Source organism: Trachinotus anak, unplaced genomic scaffold (assembly GCF_046630095.1).
Source record: "Trachinotus anak isolate AG129_WGS33_773 ecotype Australia unplaced genomic scaffold, CSIRO_AGI_Tana_v1 ptg000012l, whole genome shotgun sequence".
Classification (NCBI taxonomy): Eukaryota; Metazoa; Chordata; class Actinopteri; order Carangiformes; family Carangidae; genus Trachinotus; species Trachinotus anak.
The window spans coordinates 15,854,092-15,876,842 of NW_027273863.1; the positions used below are offsets into that span (position 1 = coordinate 15,854,092).

At 38.7% G+C, this 22,751-nt stretch overlaps 3 protein-coding genes across 5 annotated transcripts; 1 reads left to right on the plus strand and 2 right to left on the minus strand.

The window, feature by feature from the left end:
• Positions 1–326: 326 nt before the first annotated feature.
• On the minus strand, positions 327–8,687 carry LOC139629438 (serine/arginine-rich splicing factor 11-like). 3 transcript variants are annotated; one of them, XM_071492045.1, is made up of 12 exons: positions 8,383–8,687; positions 7,331–7,464; positions 4,554–4,669; positions 3,864–3,944; positions 3,711–3,748; positions 3,445–3,578; positions 3,172–3,250; positions 2,957–3,076; positions 2,783–2,872; positions 2,620–2,703; positions 1,108–1,273; positions 327–985 (listed from the first exon to the last, which is right to left on the minus strand). In XM_071492045.1, the coding sequence occupies exons 1-12, from the start codon at positions 8,502–8,504 to the stop codon at positions 794–796; spliced, it is 1,356 nt and encodes a 451-aa protein (XP_071348146.1). In that variant the 5' UTR covers positions 8,505–8,687; the 3' UTR covers positions 327–793. The 3 variants fall into 3 exon arrangements, with proteins under 3 accessions (XP_071348146.1, XP_071348147.1, XP_071348148.1); XM_071492046.1 differs by having other exon boundaries at positions 2,978–3,076; positions 8,383–8,646; XM_071492047.1 differs by lacking the exons at positions 7,331–7,464; positions 8,383–8,687 and adding an exon at positions 4,922–5,183.
• Positions 8,688–11,024: 2,337 nt separating this feature from the next.
• Positions 11,025–15,685, plus strand: rpe65a (retinoid isomerohydrolase RPE65 a). The gene is made up of 14 exons (XM_071492043.1): positions 11,025–11,162; positions 11,450–11,532; positions 11,712–11,862; positions 12,546–12,653; positions 12,910–13,051; positions 13,144–13,291; positions 13,623–13,704; positions 13,793–13,925; positions 14,044–14,183; positions 14,278–14,407; positions 14,503–14,617; positions 14,731–14,825; positions 14,917–15,028; positions 15,121–15,685. The coding sequence occupies exons 1-14, from the start codon at positions 11,152–11,154 to the stop codon at positions 15,264–15,266; spliced, it is 1,596 nt and encodes a 531-aa protein (XP_071348144.1). The 5' UTR covers positions 11,025–11,151; the 3' UTR covers positions 15,267–15,685.
• A 980-nt stretch (positions 15,686–16,665) lies between these two features.
• LOC139629442 (RING finger protein 11-like) lies at positions 16,666–21,518 on the minus strand. The gene is made up of 3 exons (XM_071492051.1): positions 20,855–21,518; positions 20,361–20,530; positions 16,666–19,374 (listed from the first exon to the last, which is right to left on the minus strand). Exons 1-3 carry the CDS (start codon positions 20,975–20,977, stop codon positions 19,203–19,205), a joined length of 465 nt encoding a protein of 154 aa, XP_071348152.1. The 5' UTR covers positions 20,978–21,518; the 3' UTR covers positions 16,666–19,202.
• Positions 21,519–22,751: the final 1,233 nt, after the last annotated feature.

Consider the following 22,751-nt stretch of genomic DNA (forward strand, 5'->3'; position numbering starts at 1 on the left):
GATATAAAGTCACAAATGCTGTAATGGCGATTTTGTCCACAATAACACACCTACTTCCGAATGCCGGAGGTTAGTGTTGGGTGATAGAACAATGTATACAGAGATGATACAAATTTTTCTGTTAGGTCACATCAAAATCTATATCTCCAGTTGTATTAGGCCATCATGGCAATGTTGTGAATAATTAAGTTCATGGCGATATTGAATTTTTAAGATTTTTTGGATGCCAAAAATACTCATGATTATTCTATTCATTAACAGTTTTTCAATAGATTTTAAGAGGATATTACTCTTATGGCACACCGGTAAAAGATGGGAATGATGAATTTGTTCATTCTTGGTTTTCCATATAGGCTTTATTATAAAAGAAATCTTTGATAAAACAATCAACACTTTCAAATAAGAAGCAAACATAACGTTGCCAAAAAGAGGCCTGAGCATCAGACCACAACACTAAACAAAAATGTCAAGATACAATACATGAAGAGGTGACAAAATCTCACAACACAAGCTCAAGAAAACAAAGCAAGCCTTCTTCCAGTTTTAACCAATTACAATTGAGAGGCAAAAAGCATAAGGGTAGTTTAAAGCAATTTGACAAAGCAAGAGAAAGACAGTATGTCATTGGGCAAAAGAGACTTAACAGTCGTGTATTGTACATTCCTGTGTGAAAAATCAATAAGTTTCAAACATACTTCACATTTTAGATTACATGAGGAAAAGAAAGTTGTTTTTTTTAACACCTTTACAACCAAAATGGAGGGATAATGTGGGAACAGGTGGGACGGGCCACTCAGTCGCTGACATCCATGTCCTCTTCATGGTGATCATCAGCACCGTTAACTTTGGCCTGCTTCATGGGCCGTGCAGTGCCGTTACCTTCTACTGACTGAGGAGACAAAGCAGAGTCATCTGAATCCTTCCTGTCCTCCCTCTCCTTCTCACTGTCATAGCCTTGTTCCTCTTCATCGTAATCCCTGGTGACCTGTGAGAGGAAGCCAATGGATGTGACATTTTAAAATACTACCGCCTCCGGTCTGGTTTACATGAGAACAGATGTTAATGGAGTGGAAGAACGAAGACTGTTTCAAATGTACTACAACCAACCTTAACATCTCCTTTCTCGCCGTCTGATTTCCTCTCCCGCTCTCTTTCTTTGTCTTTACTTTTCTTTTTCTTGCTGCTGGAGAGTTCACATTCCTCACGACTGCGCTCTTTATCACTCCTGCGGTCCCTGTCTCTTTCCTTATCTCTCTTCTTCTCCTTCTTGTGTCTGTAGAGGGAAGAGAGGAGAAGTCTTTGGTGTCACAAAATGCCCAGAATGTACCCATTCCTTTTCGTTCCATGTAAGCATGAAGTCATATGGCCTGCACTGACTGAAATAATTGATTGCACTGTTTCGGTGGAAGTCTCTCTGACGCTGATGCCAGTGGTAAAACATGGTAAAATACCATGATTGCTTCCTTGACAGATCTCAACCTGAAGATGAATTTAATAGTGGTTTAGTTTTTGCATTCATTTTAAAATAACGTTTATCATGACAAAATCCTGTCATTCGTCTACTCTGCTTTCATACCATAAACTTCCCATACCAGAGTCCCAATTTAAGCTTAAAAGTGTGAGGGTTGACATCCCTAAGCTGCTTGATTAGGTTAAAAAGAAATCCAACTGTGTGAAAATCTCTGTATTTGCACAGTTAACCGGGCTTGTTTGGTCTGTGACCGATGGACACCTTTCTCACCAGCCCAAACACCCAGAATCAGAATGTTTGAAAAGAGGGTCCTGGTCCACTTGCATGCAGACTTGTGGACTGAAAGCAATCGAACCAAACACAGTATTTGGTGACAGCAGGTTTCTGGTTTTAGCATGAATTCAGAGGTGAAACTACAAATAAATATCTGCTGATCACGAACAATCTTAAAATCGATTTGTATAAGCCATGTATTTATTGGTATAAAGCATTTGGTAGCCATGGAAACACGTATGACCTTGTCTGCACGTGAGCGCTGGGATTTTACCCTGATCAATCAAAAGCAGTTAAAACTGCTGTTGATTGTGTTTGTGTCCTCAGTGTTCAATGTCAGTTCATTAAGAAAATCGAAAAAAAACGGTGAGCCCACAGTGAAACCTTCAGTATAACGATGTGCAACATGTCTCTTCTGTACTGTATCCACCTGTTTGTCATAATTTTTAACGTGCAATCAATTTCCAGCTCAATGATACTAATAAAGCTTATAATCAGTTATTTGTCTGTGAGCTCCTCTTTGGGCCGCCTGAGGACATACATTTACACAGAAGCATCAAAGTGGGCTGCTGACGCGTCACTATCCAGTCCAATCAGTCTGAATGATTTCATGTTTACTCCTGTGTTCATTTGTAGTTGGTGGGAATACAAACCGAGCCAAAACTAAAATGCAACAATGTACCATTTTATATCCTGGATCCAGATCAAATGAACAGAGCTGCAGGTGTAAAAATATCGAAATGAACCAATTCAAACATGAGGTGTTATCGTGCATCTGCTATCGTTGTTTAAAAATATTTACTTCAACAGGATCTTAAATAAGCATAACAAGACTAACTGTATTACACACAAATATTTCACATCAATACACCAACCTTCGAGGAGATGGAGACCTGGAGCTTCTCCTTTTAGGGGACTTTTTAGGAGATCGGCTGCTGCTGCGACTTCTCCTGCGTCTCCTGTAATCAGAAAACTGAGGTTAACACTGTGTCCTGACCCGGAAAACAGAGGACTGAGTAGCTGTCAGGCTGTACTCACCTGCTCACGCTGCGTGACCTCCTGGCCGTGCTGTAGCTTTTGGGTGGCGTTTTAGATCTTCTTCTCCCAGAGTCATTTTTCTTTCTATCTCTAAAGAAATTAAATGTTAGTTTCAGACCGGCTGTTAATCTGACAAAGAAGGCACAAGATTGAGCTTTTATACACTCAGTCAACCTGGATCTGCTTTGTGATCGCCTGCTTCGGTCTCTTGATCGGCTGCGTCTCCTGCGTGGGCTTTTGGAGCGCCTCCTGCTTCTTGAGCTTGATCTTCGCCTTGATCTGCTTCTGGTGCGCCTACAAACAGACATTCAGACCATTTGACTTTTTTGTATGCTGACAAAAGTTTCTCCTCCTCAAGTGTTCACATCATCATCAACAGAAGATTTCACCTGTGTCTGGAACGCGATCTGGACCACCTCCTTCTGGACCTGGACCGTGACCGAGAGCGCTTCTTTTTGCTCTCCTTATCTGCAGGACAGCAAAACCAGACATTGTTTAGGATATTCAAGGTGCAATATTACACATTCAACATGAGTGCAAGGTAAAATACAGTAATCTTTATTGCAACTACTAAACACTGCAATGCAGACAAAAGAGATACTGTTTCAGAATGCAAAGTCAACAGCCTGGCAAGGAAGTTCTCCCAAATTTTGTGCACTCACTTCCAGGTTCAATTGCAGCAGAAATGAGCGACTGGGCCTCCCTGACTCTCTTCATGGCCTCTTCGATTTCTTTATTAGATGCATCAGCCTTCAGGCCTGGATTCAGATTTAAGCCTGCAGCCAGGGGATTCAGTCTAAACAAAGGAATATTCATAAATTGACCCACTATTCCAAACACACCAACATATCTGTGTCTTTACTCTATTATTTAAAACTGCATTTAGGCAGTTTACCGACAACAAAGAACCTTCTTTATACAAACGTACTTCGGATCTGTCATGAACTTTAACAGCTGATCAGCAGCCTGTGAAGAGACAGCGAAAATAAGTAGGGGTTTGCTGCAAGTATGCTGCGTTTTAAACTGCCGGCTCTTGATTTTGGAAAATAACTAATTATTGTCATTGAAGATGACCTCTCACCTGGGGATTCATATTAGGACCTGGGAAGCCAAATGCGGTCATCGCATCCATGTTTGGAGCACCAAAAGGGTTCCCTCCAATCTGAAATTTCACAGACAGACAGACAGACAGACAGACAGACAGACAGACAGACAGACAGACAGACAGACACACACACACAGACACACACACACACACACGTTAAGGCACTTTTGTTTGGCTAGCTTACTTGCTCATGTGCTGTACTGGTGTTAAAATGTGGAAATATTTGATACTGACAGATGTGGCCATGGATTATTTTTAGTTCCAACTGAAAGATAATATTACCCACAAATAACAAGTGACAACTGTCAAAAACTGAAACACGAGCACTCTTTTCAAACTATTAACCTTCATTTTTCACCTATCCTTTGAAATACTCCTTTAACTCAATTTTAAAAAGAAACTAAAACAACCTGTTTGTTTTATCACCTGTTATTAGCAAGGTGACGAATGAACTTCATAAATCAACTTTTAAGGCAAGATTTTTAAGTGCTCAGAGGAATGGAAATTCTTAACTGATCCCACACACATCTCACAAACCCCCCCCTGAATTTGAATTATTTTCCTGTTAATCCACTAATCAATGTATCGATTTATCATTGCAGCTCTATACGTTAAATGTTCCAATGGTGAGAGAATTTGTTTTAGACAGTGAGTATGAAGTCTTACAGGAGGATTGGGAATGGGGTTGGGCGTTGGAAGAAGTCCTCCTCCTGGCAGAATTCCTGCAACAGCATTTGCTGGCGCCAACAGTGACAAAGCTTTAGCCTCATCTGGAATAGATCCTACAGGAAAATGAAATCATGCATTAGGAGAGAAGATCATCTTCTCACACACATCAACTACAGAGAGACATTTTAGAAAAGGCAAAGAAAAAAAGTCTTCACACTGCATTTCTTCAAATTAGGTTCAACAAAAAGGTTACCTTACAGATTAGAGAAGAGTTCCCTTAATTTAAAAAAAAAATCATTGCAGTGACATAACTATAGCTGGAATAAATCACACTACTCCAATGAACACTGCCAAGAATATATCACCTGAACGTGTTTTTTAAGTCATGAACCAAACGTTAGCAAGCACAGCTGCTTCTCCAGTTGGGTGTGCCCTCAATTTTCATTTAGACGTTTACTGAAACAAGCGACTCACGTTGGCGGCTTCGCTACTAAAAGCACACAGAGAAAAATCGAGATACACACAACAAAGAGAAATTTAGGGATTTGGCAAGAACACTACACAAGCTATAAGTGTCTACTTACCAAAACACATTTCAGCGGATAAAGTGGTTTATACACTAAATGGCAATAACAGAATTAAGGGTAGGTAGCGTGCCTTTTGTACATCATTATTCTAGTATCCTTACCTGTCACTGCATCAATTAACCAGACCTGGGCAGAGGATGACTGGTTTGCTATATCTCCCTCAATTAAAGAGTAATTGTATAATCTTTATTTGCAATATGCCTCTGATGTCATGTGAAAATGGCCCACAGTTAACAATTAAAACACCTCATAATCTTCTCAGTAAATCCACCCATACAAAAAACTCTTTCACATAAATACAGACACACAATAATGACAACATTTAAACAAAGAAGCACACTGGAGAGAGAAATTGCTGCAGGAGACAAAACTGTTGGATGGTATTTTCAGCAGGGCCTGGTATACAGGACTGGCTGAGCCAGGAAAAAGAACTGTAAAACACAACAACAAAAGAAGACCACTGTTAAAGAGAATATTGTACCAACATCGTGTCATGTCGGGTGGGTATCTTAGACAAGTTATGACGAGATGGAGTTAAACTGTTATATCAGACAACCACTCAATGACCAGTGTTCCACTTTTGAAGTCCCAAACTTTGTTCATAATGTGAAGTTAGACTGTGCAGTGTCAGCTACCTGAGTATTGTGGTTTTTGCACAACTTATTATCAACACAGTCTCTTTGAATAGCAATTTGCCACCAGACCCAAATAACTGATTGTTGCTAAAAGTTTTTTTTTTTATGTCAGTAGTAAATTTAACTATTTTTAAAAAGGATGAGGCTGGTTATACTCAATAAATCGCATAAAAAGACCAAAAACAACTGTTGCCTTAGTCCGTCTTTCAGCACATTGACTTTTATACCGTATCTGTGGCTCTCAGCTGCAGTCCCATTTCTCCCCACTGAAATGTTCCATAACAGTTCACAAACATATAATTGAGTGATTTCCTCAAACAACTATAGTTTTCAGCAAAAGTTACTCCAACAGCAGTAAATAGTGTATTTATTGGGAACTATTTTCAGTGGTGGATTAATATACATTTGGTGACACAGCAACTATTTTCAGCAGCAGGATGGTGCCCCTGGCACTGACTCAAAATAAATTGCAGTGCTAGTATTCATTATGATGCATAAACATGTCACTCGGAGCAAAAGTGTGGCTCACTGATGTGCTCTTAATATGAGAGTATATGAGGAGTTTTTGAACAATGGTCTTCTTGTCTTTTCATGGGATTAGGTGACATCAAAAAATGAAGAATATTGCCAGCCTCATCTGTTAAGAAACAAAGCTTTAGCCATAAAATGAACAGCTAAGCAGAATTCAAAAATGTCGCAAAGTAGTGCAGAATAAGCACCATTTCAGGCTATGTCCTTGATGTCTGACCTTTATACTCTATACTAAACCACCTAGAAAAAATAAGTTTGACAGAAAGAGAGAGAGAAGGAGAAGGCAAAGAAAGAACAGAGGACACAAAAAGAGAGGGATGGGGCTGGAATGCTTGCTGGCCTTTGCAAATGTCTACAATCCCCTGTTGGCAGGCAGAGGACCACTTTCAGCCATCAACGAGGGGGCTGCTTTTGCCTTCTTCACTACAAGAATCACACACACACACACACACATACACACACACACAAATGACAGAGAGAAGTTTAACAGAGGATAGTCCAATATGGGGGAGAAAATAAAATGCATGTGGTTAAGAGTTTAAACAACTTCACTTTTGAACTTTGAGGTGTCTGCGGCGCCCACAGCTTGAGAATGTTCAAGTCCTAGTCTGTAAAGCCGATTTTGGTATACTGCGTATTCTACGTGCAGAGCAAATGGCTCTTTTAAGGACAGACACAAAGTTTGATATGTACGTGTAATTTTCCGAACACAAATTCCAGTTCACCGAGACAGCTGTATTGTGGTGATAAAACAGATATGGCACGTGCTACCACAGCATACCAAAAATCTGGCGACAGAGCCTGCTTTAAATGCCTCCTACAGACAATGGGAGGGAATGGCATTACCACTATCATTGACATTATCTTAAAAAGCTCACATAAACAGACCAAGGTGAGCTGCCTGTGCACTTCACAACCGGGACAGATGAAACTGTTTTTACTGTTTTACAGTCACTGTTCAGGAGTTATACCATTCAATCAACAAGCACCACTCGTACATGTGAATAATTATGAGACAAACCTTCAGCGAACGGGACCACGATCAACGCTCTGTCCACAAACACAGTGTTAGTCAGATGTTGAGACACTCCAACAGACTCTGGCTCCTGGAACTTGACAAAGCAGACCCGCGACGTCACCGGCATTGGAGAATCACTGTTGGGGAGGTCAAAAATATTACAAAAGTCCAAAATGTTGACAAAATAATGTGGTCCAATTGTACCCAAACGGTTTGTGTGTGAAATGTGAAAATGCATTCACTGTAATCTTATATCTAAATGAGGATATTAAATCAAAATTATGAGATAAGCAGGAAAAGGTGTTATGCAGTGAGTCAAATTTAAAAGACAGGAAGTCAAAATCGATAAATCTATCTGCAGAAATTAAATCTACAGGTAATATAATAGTAAATAAACATTCCAGTGTTCCTGCTTGTAAAATGTCAAGATTTGCTGCTTTTCTCTTTTTATGGTTCTGGATTTTTGACTGTTGGTGAGACAAAAACAGGCAGTCAGGAGATCTCACCCTAGAAAGTGTGGCAGGCATTTTCAGTAATTAATCCAAAACATAATTGATACATTCATCAAAAAGTGGAAATGACCTTTAGTTATGTGCCAAGGTAAAATGATCAAGGTATATTTAAGTGATGAGATAATAAGTAAAAATTGAGACAAATTATAACAGATCACAAGTTTGATCCTAAGTATTTTTTGTGCTCATCTTTTTCCTGCGTTTCCATATGTGAAACATTTCATAATTCATAATTTCACTGATGTAATAACCAAAATAATGGTCTAACATTACAACCCAAATTAATATAAAAAAATAATATATTCGTAGCCTCCATTCAAGCCTTTAATATTTCAACTAACCGTTTCATTACAACCTATATTTTTTTTTTAATTATAATGTAATTTGGTCAAATTAACGTCAGGTATGTTCGGTTACAGTTAGCCACAGGTCTGGTTAGCATGGGCCTACGTCCCCGTCCCACAAATGTTTAGCAGCCCACCCTAATGAGCGGCTTAATTACCCTTATAACTTTACTAATAAATCAACAGCCAGGTAACTCACTCTGGAGGAAATAACTTCAGCTCTTCGATGGTTCCCAGAAAACCGAAGAGCGTCCTCATCTGCTCCGATGTTGTGCTCGGCGACACATTCGTCACCTGGACCACCTTCGTGGTGTAATTCATCTTCTCGACTAAAACCGCTCAAACTACAACACCAGTGTTAACCACTACACTTAAACTAAGGTAACTGTTGTTTAGTCGCTATTAAAGCGGCCTGTTCGTTGGTGATTAGCTGGCTGAGTGCTAGTTAGCTCCTCGACTACAACAACAGATTGTAGCTTCTCGCCGCCATATTCGGTAAATCCCGATCGTAGTGCGCATGCGTTTCATTGAACTGCTGTTGGTGAAAATAACGTTCATATACTTATAAAAACATCACAGTTCATAAGGTTTTTTGTTTGTTTGTTTGTTTGTTTTTTACATCTAATCGAGCAATACAATATAAGTCCTGTACACCAGTGCATGCAGGACTAATATTATCTAGGAACAGTTTTAACTTGCAATTAATAACCAACAGAGGTCGCCCTGCCTTTTTCAAAGATGTGGTTACGAAGAGGAAAAAGGTAGGAAAGTAAGGCATTTAATATTAAAATAATATTGCTTCATTCAGTGTAGAGAAAGGAAAATAAGAAATTGTAATTTCCTAGAGAACATTTAGTGGTGAAATGCAACATGCACATGAGTACATGCACTAATGTACTCCTCAAATACTGCAGGCAAATTTCAAATTTGAGGCACCTGTACTTCAGTGTTTTTATCCCATTTTCTACTTCTACTATTCTTCTAGCTACTTATATTTCAAAGGGATTTTTTTATTAAATGTGAGTAATTGCTGCTTTTCTTTTGATTCATACGTGTGTGTGTGTGTGTGTGTGTGTGTGTGTGTTTCCCTGTTTGTCGCCTGGGCAAAGTTTTACAAACCAAACACTTAACCAGAAAGTAATCAGCAGATTAATCCATAATGAAATTAATAATTAGTTACTGCCCTGTGTGAAATAGCTTCACCTCAAACAATTACAACTAAAATGTCACCAACACATTTAATGCATGAGTAATAACAATCTGTTGGTTTAATATAGTAGTAATTGTAAGTAAAAGTACAACAGTCACACACTCTGCATTGAGTACTTTCACTTTTGATACCTGAAGTACATTTTCCTGGTTATACATATATTATTTTTTACAGTGTGTTATTAGTACTTGTATTGAAGCGAACGATCTGAATGCTGACACACTTATACAGATCTATATACATGCTTGCTGTATCCAGCATAAACATTGCATCAGTAGTTATTTACCCTGCAAAAGAAGTGTTTGAAACATAATTTCTGTAATTGCTTTCTGTCTGTTTTGTTTTTTCATTGTGTTCACTCTTATTTATTTTGGCCAGATAGAGTTTTATTGATAGGAAAATGGGAACTAATGTGCCGATTGATGTATCTGTTGTAATGTATCTTGTGGAAGTGAATATTTCCTACACAGTTCAGTTGCTGATCAGCCTTGATGAATTTCACATCCACATATTTAAATCAAAAGGCTTTCATCATTTTATTTTTTGGTCTGTGGACTCCTGTGCTTTGCATTAGAGTTTGCATTTCTTGCATGACTATTGTATTGTTCTGTTTCACAATTTTTAGTCGTAGCTGTTTTTGATCCCCTGTGGCAGAAAAAATCATTCTGACCACTAACCTTTCGGTTTAGTTGAAGAGAAGAATTTGTGGATTAATCACTTATCACAAAAATGTTGTATATCGCTAATTAAAGCCGTCCCACATGTTTGGACCGGGGGGTGGGTGCCACACCAAAACCCTGCCACTGACAAAACTGCGTCTGGAGAAACTCTCTCTACTAATGGTGTTTTTTCCCAGGAGAAACAATACAGCGTTTGTCCTGAGGCCTACATTGAACATAATCCCTACACCTGGATTATAGTTGCACTGAGACAAGCAAGTTAAGGCATTTGTGTTCAGACCAAAGAACAACTGGCCGCAAATCCTCCATTTAGCATTGTGTGTAACAGACATTGTACAATAGCACCTAATAATAGTTGTGAATGTTCACTGTTGTTGTTGTTGTTGTTGCACAATATTTTTCAGCTCCTCCTATTAATCTATTATTTTAGGAAATCATTATTCAATCTTAAATGAGGTGGTAATTTTGTCCTGAAATAGTAAGAGGTTTGTTTTTTGGACAATGTAGTCTTGATCCCAGTGGTTCTTTCTATAAATTCATACCTCTAAAAATCTAAAAGTGTACAATGAATACACATGGAGCTAAGGCCTTTAATTGTACTTACTAATAATATTAATTGTACATATTGTGAAATGCTCAATTTAAATCCACATCCAGTTCATGCTGTAGCTCAACACATACTGACAATATTCTGAGATATACTGCACTTAGTATGACTCAGCATTATACCTTAAAGCACAAAATCTTAATTGATACTGTTGAAAAAAAACAATCACATGCACCATTGCAACACAATTGCAAAGCATGGCTCTCTGTGATAAATATTCCCTGCACTAAATCCGGTTTCAGATGGGAGCCATTGAGTCATCCAGCAGAGGATATTGGCACAATGGGATTCTTGTTCATGGTGCGACATGATTGGCCAGCAGAAAGGTTTACAGCGCAGATTGAAGTGACTGTGACGACGACCAGACGAATAAATACCCCCAAATCCACGAGGAGATCAGACTTCCAGTTCAGAAGTGACCAGGGGTTTTCTTAAGAGTTGCTTTGTGTGTTGCCACAGCAAGAAGGAAACATGGTCAGCCGGTGAGTTTCTCGTGAATTACAACTATTCCAAGTGTAATTTTTTTGAATCTCATATTGATTACCATTGCTTTTATGTGAAAATTCATAATTAGGAAATTTCTATGGTGTTATTCAGATCTGGTATTGACTTTTTTCCGACTTGACCCCATGACCCTGCGTGGTTAGTGTGTCGGCAGCTGATGAAGCTCAAGCTTAAAAGCTCACACTGTGAATCGCATGACAGCAATGCATGCAGTTTATTTTCCTTGGCTTTGATGTTTGTTGGTATCTCTGCTTTCTGATGACAGATTTGAACACCCAGCTGGTTGCTACAAGAAGATTTTTGAGACATGTGAGGAGCTGTCTGAGACTGTTCCAGCAACAGTCACAGGTTTGTTTGCATCTCTCAGACAGAAATAGACTGGAGGCAAATGTTTCTTTGACATTCATGTACCCGTTGCACTGTTAAGGAAATTTGTAGCATGAGTCTTTTTCTTCTTTCCACTGATGCATCTTTACAAACTGATTTCAAAAAACAATCTTTCATTATATGTCCATTATGTTTTACAGGTAGGATTCCTTCATTTCTGAAAGGAAGTCTTCTCCGTTTGGGACCTGGGCTCTTTGAGGTTGGAGATGAACCTTTCTATCACCTCTTTGATGGCCAGGCCCTTATGCACAAATTCGACTTCAAGAACGGTCAGGTCACCTATTTCCGAAAGTAAGACTTTAAGGGCATTACAACTGCCTTGTCATTTTTCAGCATATTTCCATAATTTACCAAACTGCTGATCACTTTTCAATAATGCCTTTCACCTCAGAGCTTGTTTTGCCTTTCAAGCAGCCATTTGTTTCTATGCTGCATCAAATTCAATCTGCAGAGACTTGAGATATGCTTGCGATATGTAATCCATCACAGTGAGCATCATGTCATGCGTATATTTACCTCCATCAAGGTTGTTATAGTTTCACCCATATCTGTTTATTTGTCAGCAGGTTTATGCAAAACGTACTGAACCAATTTGCACTGAACCTGATCCTTGCTCCATCAATCCACCAGATCCCTTATCCAAATCCCTTAAATTTTGGGGCAGATTAAAAAAATATTTAGTATGAATTTAATGGGGTTTTTTTTCATGAAAGATTACCAAATGCCTTGAGTTTCTGCAAGTTGATTAAACTACAAGAGGGAGGTTGAATTTCAGATTTGTAGACATGAAATACTTAACAAGCTTTGCGAGGAACAAATGGTTCATTTTCACTGTAACACATTTAAGCATTCAACAGCTAAACCTTTGAGGATATATTCATACAAGCTTCCAGGATATTGAACATCAGATGTCAAGTTTATATGTATTGTTTTGGAACTGAATTCTTGATTTTTCAATCTCTCCTCTGTCTTAGGTTTATCAGAACAGATGCTTATGTTCGAGCCATCACAGAGAAGCGTGTGGTCATCACCGAGTTCGGTACATTTGCATATCCTGATCCCTGCAAAAACATTTTCTCCAGGTGGGTTGCACGCAGATACACAGAATTTTCTTTTCTGAATGCTTATAACTGTAGAATTCAAATTCAATTTGATCTTTATGCACCAAGATATATATTCCTCTTGGTTTTCTTTTCTTCTACACTGATGAATATGCTGTGTCTGCTTTCTAAAATCACCAGACTCCCAACTTTTACTTGCATCAGCTTACATTTCAACATCACCTTTGGAAAACAGCTTTATGTGAAATGTTTTTTGTTTTTTTTGTTTCGTTTGTAGGTTTTTTTCTTATTTCAAGGGTGTTGAGGTCACAGACAATTGCCTAGTGAATGTCTACCCTGTTGGTGAGGACTTTTATGCTGTAACAGAAACCAACTACATCACAAAAGTAAACACTGACACCTTGGAGACACTGAAGAAGGTACATCATTACAAATACATCACTGGATTTTTACTTCAGGACTGCACATTTCTTCAAATTAAAGCACAGTAAAATGTTTTTGCTTCCTGCAGGTTGATATGTGCAACTATGTCAACATTAATGGAGTGACAGCCCACCCTCACATTGAGAAAGATGGTACCGTGTATAACATTGGAAACTGCATGGGAAAAGGAGCATCACTGGCCTACAACATTGTCAAGATCCCGCCCACACAGAAAGGTCGGCATCAGCACTGGCATCGCTGTGCTGCACCAACAAGCCAGTTTTACCAAAATGTGCTGGTGAATGGTGAATTTACGGTTAAGGAAATCACAGTGACCCCTCTCAAAAACCAAGAAAAATGTTTCCAAAAATATGTTCTCTCTCTCAAATAATTCTCTCTCTCTCTCAAAATAATTCAAAATATTTTCATTCAAGTTGTTAAATTAAGCACAATGACCCCTCTTTAGACAGTTTTAGGAACAGATAAACAGTGTATTTAGCATTAATGTCATATAGAAAATGAAAGTATAAAAAAGTTGACACTTACAACCTTTGCTTTGTTTCACAGATAAGACTGATCCCATTGAGAAGTCCAAGGTTGTGGTGCAGTTTCCCAGTGCTGAGCGGTTCAAGCCCTCCTATGTGCACAGGTGTGTGATTTTTGTCAGTAATCTATTTGGTGAGTTATTATCCATGTTGTCACAGAAAGCTTTAATGTTGTCTCCTCATCAACTTTAGCTTCGGCATGTCTGACAACTACTTTGTCTTTGTGGAGACCCCTGTGAAGATCAACCTGCTGAAGTTCCTGAGTGCCTGGAGCATCCGAGGCTCCAACTACATGGACTGCTTCGAGTCCAACGAGAGCCAAGGAGTAAGAGCTTGGGAGTAGATTCATATCTTAAGTGATTTTAAAGGTGCTGACCCCTCAAATTACCATCACCTTGCATCCTAAAATCTCATGATATTTCTTTTTAATGTACTTTTTATAGACCTTGTTCCACATTGCCCGAAAAGACCCAGGAGAGTACATTGACCTTAAGTTCAAAGGGGCGCCCATTGGTATGTTTCACCACATCAACACCTATGAGGACCAAGGATTCATTGTTTTTGACCTGTGTGCTTGGAAAGGGTAATTGACTCGCTTTCATTTAAGCCTTCTCATATATCCTCTGCAAACGCATTTGGTGTACTCGTGTTGCTCACTGTTAATTTCTTTTTGGCAGATTTGAGTTTGTTTACAACTACCTCTGGCTGGCCAACCTGAGAGCCAACTGGGAGGAGGTAAAGAAGGCGGCCATGATGGCACCCCAGCCAGAGGTCCGCAGATATGTTATTCCCCTGGACGTCCACAAGGTGAGTCACCTGTCTCACAAGGACTCAAATTTGCCACTTAGAGACGTGAAGTCTTTTATTTTTGTTTATTTGTTCTCATCATGAACTTGATGTAGGAGGAGCAGGGGAAGAACCTCATCAGCCTGCCGTACACCACAGCCACTGCAGTGGTGCACGCCGATGGGACAATCTGGCTGGAGCCTGAAGTGCTGTTCTCCGGGCCTCGCCAAGGTGCCAACATGACCATCAAACTTTTTGTACTCAGTCATGGTGTACACATTCATCTTTAATAGATACAGGAAAATATCTTCACCATTTAACCATTTTAATATATTTTTTGTTAGCATTTGAGTTCCCTCAGATCAACTACAAGAGGTATGGAGGAAAGAATTACTCCTACGCCTACGGCCTGGGTCTCAACCATTTCATACCAGACAGGGTATGTCAACAAAGGCCTTCAGTCGAAAATGATTCAGAACGTTTAAAACAAACCGTTTCAGTAACTGATTTCGTTTTTCCTTTGTTTGCAGATATGCAAGTTGAATGTGAAGACCAAGGAGACCTGGGTATGGCAGGAACCAGACTCCTACCCCTCAGAGCCCCTGTTTGTCCAGAATCCTGATGGGATAGATGAGGATGATGGTATGTCAGCAGCAATATAAACACAATAGATTTAATTCTACGCCTTCTATGATAGCAATTGTGCCATTATCATTGTGTGCTGTGCCCGGCAGGAGTGGTGCTGACCATCGTGGCGGCTCCTGGCTCCCAGAGACCAGCATATCTCCTCATCCTCAACGCCAAGGACCTATCTGAGGTCGCCAGAGCAGAAGTGGAGTGTGGCATCCCTGTCACCTTTCACGGGATGTACAAGCCCTAATGATGCATCACTCAGGAAATCAACAGTAGTCAGACATTATAGGGTTAACAACTGCCCTTAGTATTGGGATAAATAAAGACTGAATGTTACATTGTATCAGAAAAAATAATGTTTTTTCTTCAGGAGCAATAATTGTATGTCTTCATTTGCAGGAAACCCAGGTTGTTAAAGAAAATGAAAATATTATTAAAGTGTGAATTTTTGTGAGTCTAGATGATATGTCCAAGCTTGAATGTACTAAAAGATGTATCGCTGAAATCTAAGAAATGGTTTAATAAATATCATGACATGGATTTTAATATTTCATGGGAGGAGAAATAAATCAAAATTAACACACTGTTGTTTTGTATTGATCTGTTATATGGCATGATCATATACTTACAAGGTAGCAGAGTAATAAAGTGAATAGCCATACTGTCCTTCATCTCAGGTCCAATATTGACTGGATTCAATATTTTTAAACAAAACATTGAATTCTGATGACTATGTTCTCTTATTTGCCTGTTTGAGTCAGATAAAAAAATTATTCATTTTTGACATCCTGATCTGCATTTGTAGTGTTTTCTTTGAACAAGTAAGTGTTTCAACTGACGCTTCAGAAAATACAAGCACAGCCAATAATCCTTCATTTTAAATTCTTGAGATATTTGTAGAGATTTAATGTTACCACACAAAATCTTATTATGGTCACATTTGAATAAGTGACCTTTCCATGTCCGTCCTTATTGTGTTATTCAAAGTTGTCTTGAATCAAATCTAAAAAGTAAAAGCACGCAGGTCTTGCAGCACTGCTAAGCTGATTAACTGTGTCAGTGCTTAATCCTGAAAGAAAGAAAGGGCATGTTGCAATCAATTATTCTCTTTAAGTTCATAAAGATGGATATATGTTGCTTTTATACAATGTCATAACCCCAAGTAAACCACATTTTATTGCACGTAAGATTCATGTACATAAACAAAGCATACATTTGGTCTGATTGGTCTCATCTCATGTTGACAGGGACAGATGAAGATTTCCCTTCCGTTTGTAATTATAACTCCAATCTCAGATGTTCATAACAGGCGATGTTATTCACGTTTCCACCCCAGCTGATGCAGGCAAAGGAAACAAAGCAATAAACATTGCTAATATGGCTTGGGCTCACTTGGTACATCAGTCAAATGGAGATCCTTATTACTCAATCACCTTTTCTACTCCACTGCCTGAATGAAGGATTGCATTAATGAAAGGCTCAAAGAAATATTTTATGTGTATTCTGTACGCTCTCATTTTAGTAATCATAGGGTTACAAATCTGCCCCTTTACATGCATTTTGATCACTTCACACACCGATCCCAACAGATTTTTTTTTGTGGTGAGGACAACTGCCTGTTCTTTAATTAAACAAAACCAAATGTATGTTTTTCTGTTTATTTTATTTTTTTTACATGAGGGCTTTTCAGCCTTCCAAAAAGAAAGAAATAAAACAAGATTACAGGAAATATTAATTTTCAGAATAAACTTAAGTTGAAAAACACAGCAAAGGAAAGGCTCAATGGAAAAGTTGATATCTCAGTTTTAGCTATCACACCATAAGAGAAGTCTCTCATACTCTGAAATTCATTTGGGACAGAGGTTTGCACAACCAGACTTCAGCCAGTGTAATAGTTTTGTACTTACTGTCCTAAATACACAGTGGGTTTCACACAAATCTAACAAAAAGGTGAAGGTAAAAGATAAAACACAGGTAACAGAAGAAGACGGCCATACTGGCACCAAACAAGTCCACCACATAAAACAATGATTTTTTTTTTTGTAACAACTGCTACAGTGAATGGAAATAAAGCAACAAATACATTCAAGGTAGTGTAACAAAACAAAAAATGTGATGTATAACAAAGAAAGTGACACTGTAGTAATGTGGAACCAAAATTTAAAAAAAATCCAAAAAAAAAAAATCACCCCAAAATTTGCCATGTTTTTTTCTTAAAGGAATAGTTTGACATTTTTTGAAATAGGCTCACTGGTTTGCTTGTCTCATATGGTAAATATAGAGCTTAAGCAAGGTGACAAGCTTAGTTCAGCATAAAAAACTGAAACTAGCCTACTTCTATCCGAACAGAAAAAATGCCCTCCCAGCACACCTAAAGCTAACAAAGTGAAAATGACAATTTGTTGCTTTACAAGGAGTTACAGACTGGTGACAGCACTCCATCATCAAAACATCAAATTAGGGAATGTCTTTGGAAGGTTGGCGTTCATCCCACCAGTGGAGTTTAGAGACTTGTAGAATCAATCAATGGCTTGTTATGGCATAACACCCCAATAACACCCCAATATGATACTTGGATTGTTTTTCCTTTGTCACCGTCCTTACCTGCACAATAGCACATAACTCCCTGTAAAACCACAATGATGTTTACTTTACCGTCTGTGCACAGATTAATCAAACGACAAGGTGTTAATTTGTGAATTTTCGGTGTTTGTTGGCATATATTTCAACTTCAAACAGAGCCAGGCTAGCTGTTTCCCTTGGTGCCTTGTCTTAATGCTAAACTAAGCTAAATGCCTCTTGGCTCCAACTCCATGATTATCTCGCAGACTTATAAGCGGTGGCAACCTTCTCATCTGACTCTTAGCAAGAACCGGCATGAGCAGATTTTCCAAAATGTTGAACTTTTCCCTTGAACAAGCCTCTGTCCCTTCACTAACACACACAACACACAAGAATCAAAAATCAAGCAGAACAAAGCGGAGGCTCACACTACTGAATCACAGAATTCATGAAATACATCTTCAGGCTTACTTCAACATGGTAAGTGACTACTGACAGCTTTGAAAATATCTTTATCAGCTATATAACTTTTGCATCTCAGGAAATAAAGGAATGAAGTATTGATAGTGCAAGGTTATAAGGTACATATATTAATATATTGTTTTAGATACTGTCCTATAAGTAAAGTGCAAATCTCTGGATCAGATGAAAAGTGTGTGCAAGCATTTCTAATTTTTGACTGACTGATCCACCTGCCCATGCACAAATGAGCCCTTTACATTGGCTGCCAGCTACTTTACACATTGTCTGGTGAAACATTCACATTACACATCATCATTTTTCCCTTCAACTCAAAGCATTTTTTAAAGTCAGGCTATTTGGAGTAGCCAAAGACAAATATCATGTACTCTTGATCTCCATTAAGTACTATTGTGCACTTTTAAACTTTTGGTGTAAAGCCCTGTAAAGTGTGTGCATTATTTTTTTGTAATCTTGACTAACAGGAGAGCCAGTTCTTCTGCAGCTGTGTATTCCAACATCTCCAAACAAAATGTAGGGCCATTTACATGTGAGAGCATGTTTAGGAGATCAATATGTTGAGGAAGCATTTTGGTAAATAATTTGTTAACGTATTTGTCCATTTAAATCACGACTGACTGGGCATGAAGGTGAACTGGGGTTAGATGTGGAGAAAGAAGAAAGACCACTGAGACCAGCTCAAGTGGAAATGCAAAGTCATCAAACAGCTCTCTCACACTCACACACAAAGACACACACAAAGACACACACACACACACACACAAAGACAGACAGACATGCACGCACGCACGCACGCACGCACGCACACACACACGCGCGCACACACACACACACACAACGTGCTCTACGTCAACACAGGATGCTTCTTCAGCATGACAAACTCGCACAAACAAACAATCATGCATGGTCGCCTGGAAATAGTTTCTCACTGACTTGTGTAATTGATGTTTAAGACCAGCTTACTTAGACCTGGGGGCATAAAAGGCCAACATTAGGTGAGTAATTTTTGAAATTTTCAAAGTGCAAGAAAACAGCCAACCTAGTATTTTTTTAGCTCCTCACACTCTATAAGAGGGCAGATGTTATGCTAATGCGAGGGGCCATTTTTGATCTAAGCATGGGGGTGGAGGGGTGAAAAAAATCAGTTGGTCTCATAAGTTGAGAGCAGGGCAGCATCCACAGGCTCCATGCAGGAGGGGCAGGTGAAGGATCGCATCAGCCAGTCATCTATACAGTCCATGTGGTAGATGTGCATACACGGCAGGAACCGGATGGGGTCCCCAAATACAAAGTCCAGCATACAGATCACACACCTGAAAACAGATTAAATGAAAAGCTTATATACACTGGTATATAACACAATTCAAATCATGTGAGAATTATATTACTGTAATGTCTTTATGCAACTTCACTGCTGTCTTTTGTAGTCTAAAAAGATGCAGACGCAGAACTGAAAATTAGTCCTTTAAATAGGTAGTTGAGAAACAGAAAGTTACTTGGAAACAATATTAATAACTGATTAATCATTTAAGTCATGTTATTTCAAACATTGGGTTCTAGCTTCTCTAAAGTGACATTTTGCTGCTTTTCTGTTATTGTAAATGTAATGTCTTTGGACTAAAAACTAACAGAAAACAATATGAAGACATCACCTTGAGATCATTAGTTGTAGCCCTAAAATTATGTTATCACATTTTGAGCTTTTTCGCTAAATAGAAATGAAACAAGTAGCTGCTACTCCTTTGCCAAAATAGCCAAATAATAATGATGTTAATTGTATTACGGTTGCAACGATTAATCATTTCGCCTATAAAGCATCTGAACGTGTTAAAAATTGCCATTGTTATTTCTCACAACCCAAGATGATATCTTCAAATTACTCGTTTTGTCCAACAGTAAAACACAGAGATATTCCCTTTACACTGAAGTAAAAACTGAAAAAAACAGCTAACACTCAGATTTAAAAAAATAAAAAAATAAAAAAATATATTATATATATATATATATATATATATATATATATAATATATTTAAACAAAATTTTGTTTAGAGGTCTTTCGATATACATAATTCAACACCCCCAGTTCAGACTTTGATGATTGAGAGTACTTTAAATTATTATTGTTTAATTTTCGGTCAATAGTCACATTTAAGTCTCACAATATAAATATTAAGGTTAGGAATAAAATAAAATAAGAAAAATTTAAAAAAAAAGGATGTATGAATGACTTAAAATGGCTTAGCTCTACTGCAACCTCCCCCTGTGTAGACATCACATGCAGTTATACAAAATGCTCACTCTCTGATCTTTTTCTCTGAGCCGTCTTGCCCTCCATCATAAACACCCTTAGGGAGGTGCTGGATGAGGCCGATGCGCTGAGCTATGCGGATCTGCTCCTCCTCTGTCAGCTGGGTGGCCAGACGGGCCTGACTAGGCGTGGGATGGTACATGGGCATGTGAGCCTGCTCCTGGTAACAGAAAAAAAAACACTACCATGAAACAAACAAATAAATAGTTGTCCTCCTGTATCAGCTCACTTACATAAAGTGGGCTGACAGGGATAAAGCAAATAAAGCAGCTGCCGACCGGCCAGTTTGTGAAAATGACACTAAAGCCTAATTGTTTACTAAGGCACAGTCGATGGTGACTTGATGAAAGGCCACAGGCATGGGACACAGGCATTTTCTCATGAACAATATCTGCTGTATATGAACATTTAGGGTTGTAACTGAACACTGTCCTGAGTGTGGCAGCAACTCTCTGGGAGGTGAGAGTGTGTTTGCAACCCTCACCTGGTACGGTGGGGGAGGTTCCAGGTCCGGATCCGTCCCGTCACCGAAGCTCGCCCTGTCTGACTGGGATTCATGAAGCAGAGAGATGTCGTCTGATGTCGGAGACTTGAGACAGTTGCCCATGTCTTCGTGCCCCCAATCGTGCTCTCCTGGCCGACGTCAAAAAAAAAAAAGACAAGAAAAATATACAATCTGATCTTGTTGTTGCTAAAGTTGCTCTCGGTGGCTAGTGTTAGTTTTGTCTTCCTCCTATCCCACAAACCATGAATTTACACTCAGCTACCTGCCACCAAAGATACCCTACGCATGGTTATAAAACGCCCACATGAACGTTAAATATTAAAGCAAACGTCCAAGCTAGTTTCTCTTCATGTTTACACGGAAAAACAAAACAAAGAAGTCCTTGCTAACGACAGCTAGCAGCCGAGCTAGCTACTTTTTCGCCCGACTTCCTTTATCAGTATCGCTCATTCCTTGTAAGAATCATCGTAATTTCTACTAAATATCAACTTCAGCAGCCACTGTGGCTGTTAGACTGAGCGGACTAAGACTTGGAGCGTAGCGACATCTCCCTCTTTTTACTTCGCGTGTTAAATAAAACAGTTTTCTTCCTTGCTAGCTCTTAGCCCTTTCTTCAACCAGACGTCATGTTATCGGTCCGTTTGATATGACGTAGGGTGGAGGGGGTGTGATTCTGCGCCGGTGATTGGATCATCTCTGTACGTGGTCCCAATGACATCAATGAGGGAAAACATAATAACAGTTGATTTATAATTAATAGGTTGCATCAATAAACCAATTATTATAATAAATTATTCTAAAATATAATTTAAAAAGTGTGTATATGTAAAATAAATAAATACATTTAAATTTAGATCATTTTAATCTTACCTCTGGTAATTTTTCATTGAGTTGTATTGATAAAAAAAACACAGTTTCATACATGGACTGGTAAAACAAGCTTTTGCCACTGCCCCAGACAGACAAAGTGACAAGTGATAAGGAAGTGACATCCTATCTGATGACCTGCCTTGATGAGAGGACAAATTGCATTTTCATTTTGACCCCAAAAGAGCATAGTGACATGTAAATGTAAATACAATGGACTGAAGGTGCTGTTTGCTTATTTTATTTAAATGTTGTCCACTGTAAAGCAGGTTAATTCTTTTCTTTATTGTCAACACCTTTTCAATTTTCACTTTAATATGCTCATAAAATGCCCACATAAGCATGTGAAAATGCAAATGCAAACTGAATTACTGTATTTTCTTTTCAATTTTTACTTAAATAACTCCTACTGTGGGGCAGTGATTAGCACAGTAGCCTCACAGTGAGTAGGTTCTGGGTTCGAAATCCTTTCCTTTCTGTGTGGAATTTGCATGTTTTCCCTGTGCCTGTGTGGGTTCTCTCCAGGTACTCTGGCTTCCTCAGTCCAAAGACATGCACATAAGGTTAATGGTGATTCAAAGTGCCCCTAGGTGTGAATGCCAGCGTGACTGGTTGTTTGTCTCTATGTGGCAGCCCTGTGATAGAACGACCTGCAGTATAGCTAATGAAAGAACTACTGCTGGCCAGAAGAGCAGCAGGTACACACTTCATCAGGTGTGTTAACTGGGCAGCACAGAGGTGCCTTGAGTTTTCTTTGTTCTGTGTTCCTGAGCTCATTCTCTGTCTGCTCTATCATTTCACCTTTGTTCCTGAATATGTTGAGTGAGTTGTTTATTTCATTATATTTCCTCAAGTCATCTTTAGTTTGTTGTTTAGCAGTATATCTAATCTCCTTAGTTAATTCTAACATGATTATATATTTAAAGTGTGAGTGTATCGATGTACATATTTTGATTTAGAATTGTTTGTTGCTATAATCAAGACAATATGATGGAATTTGACCTGTATG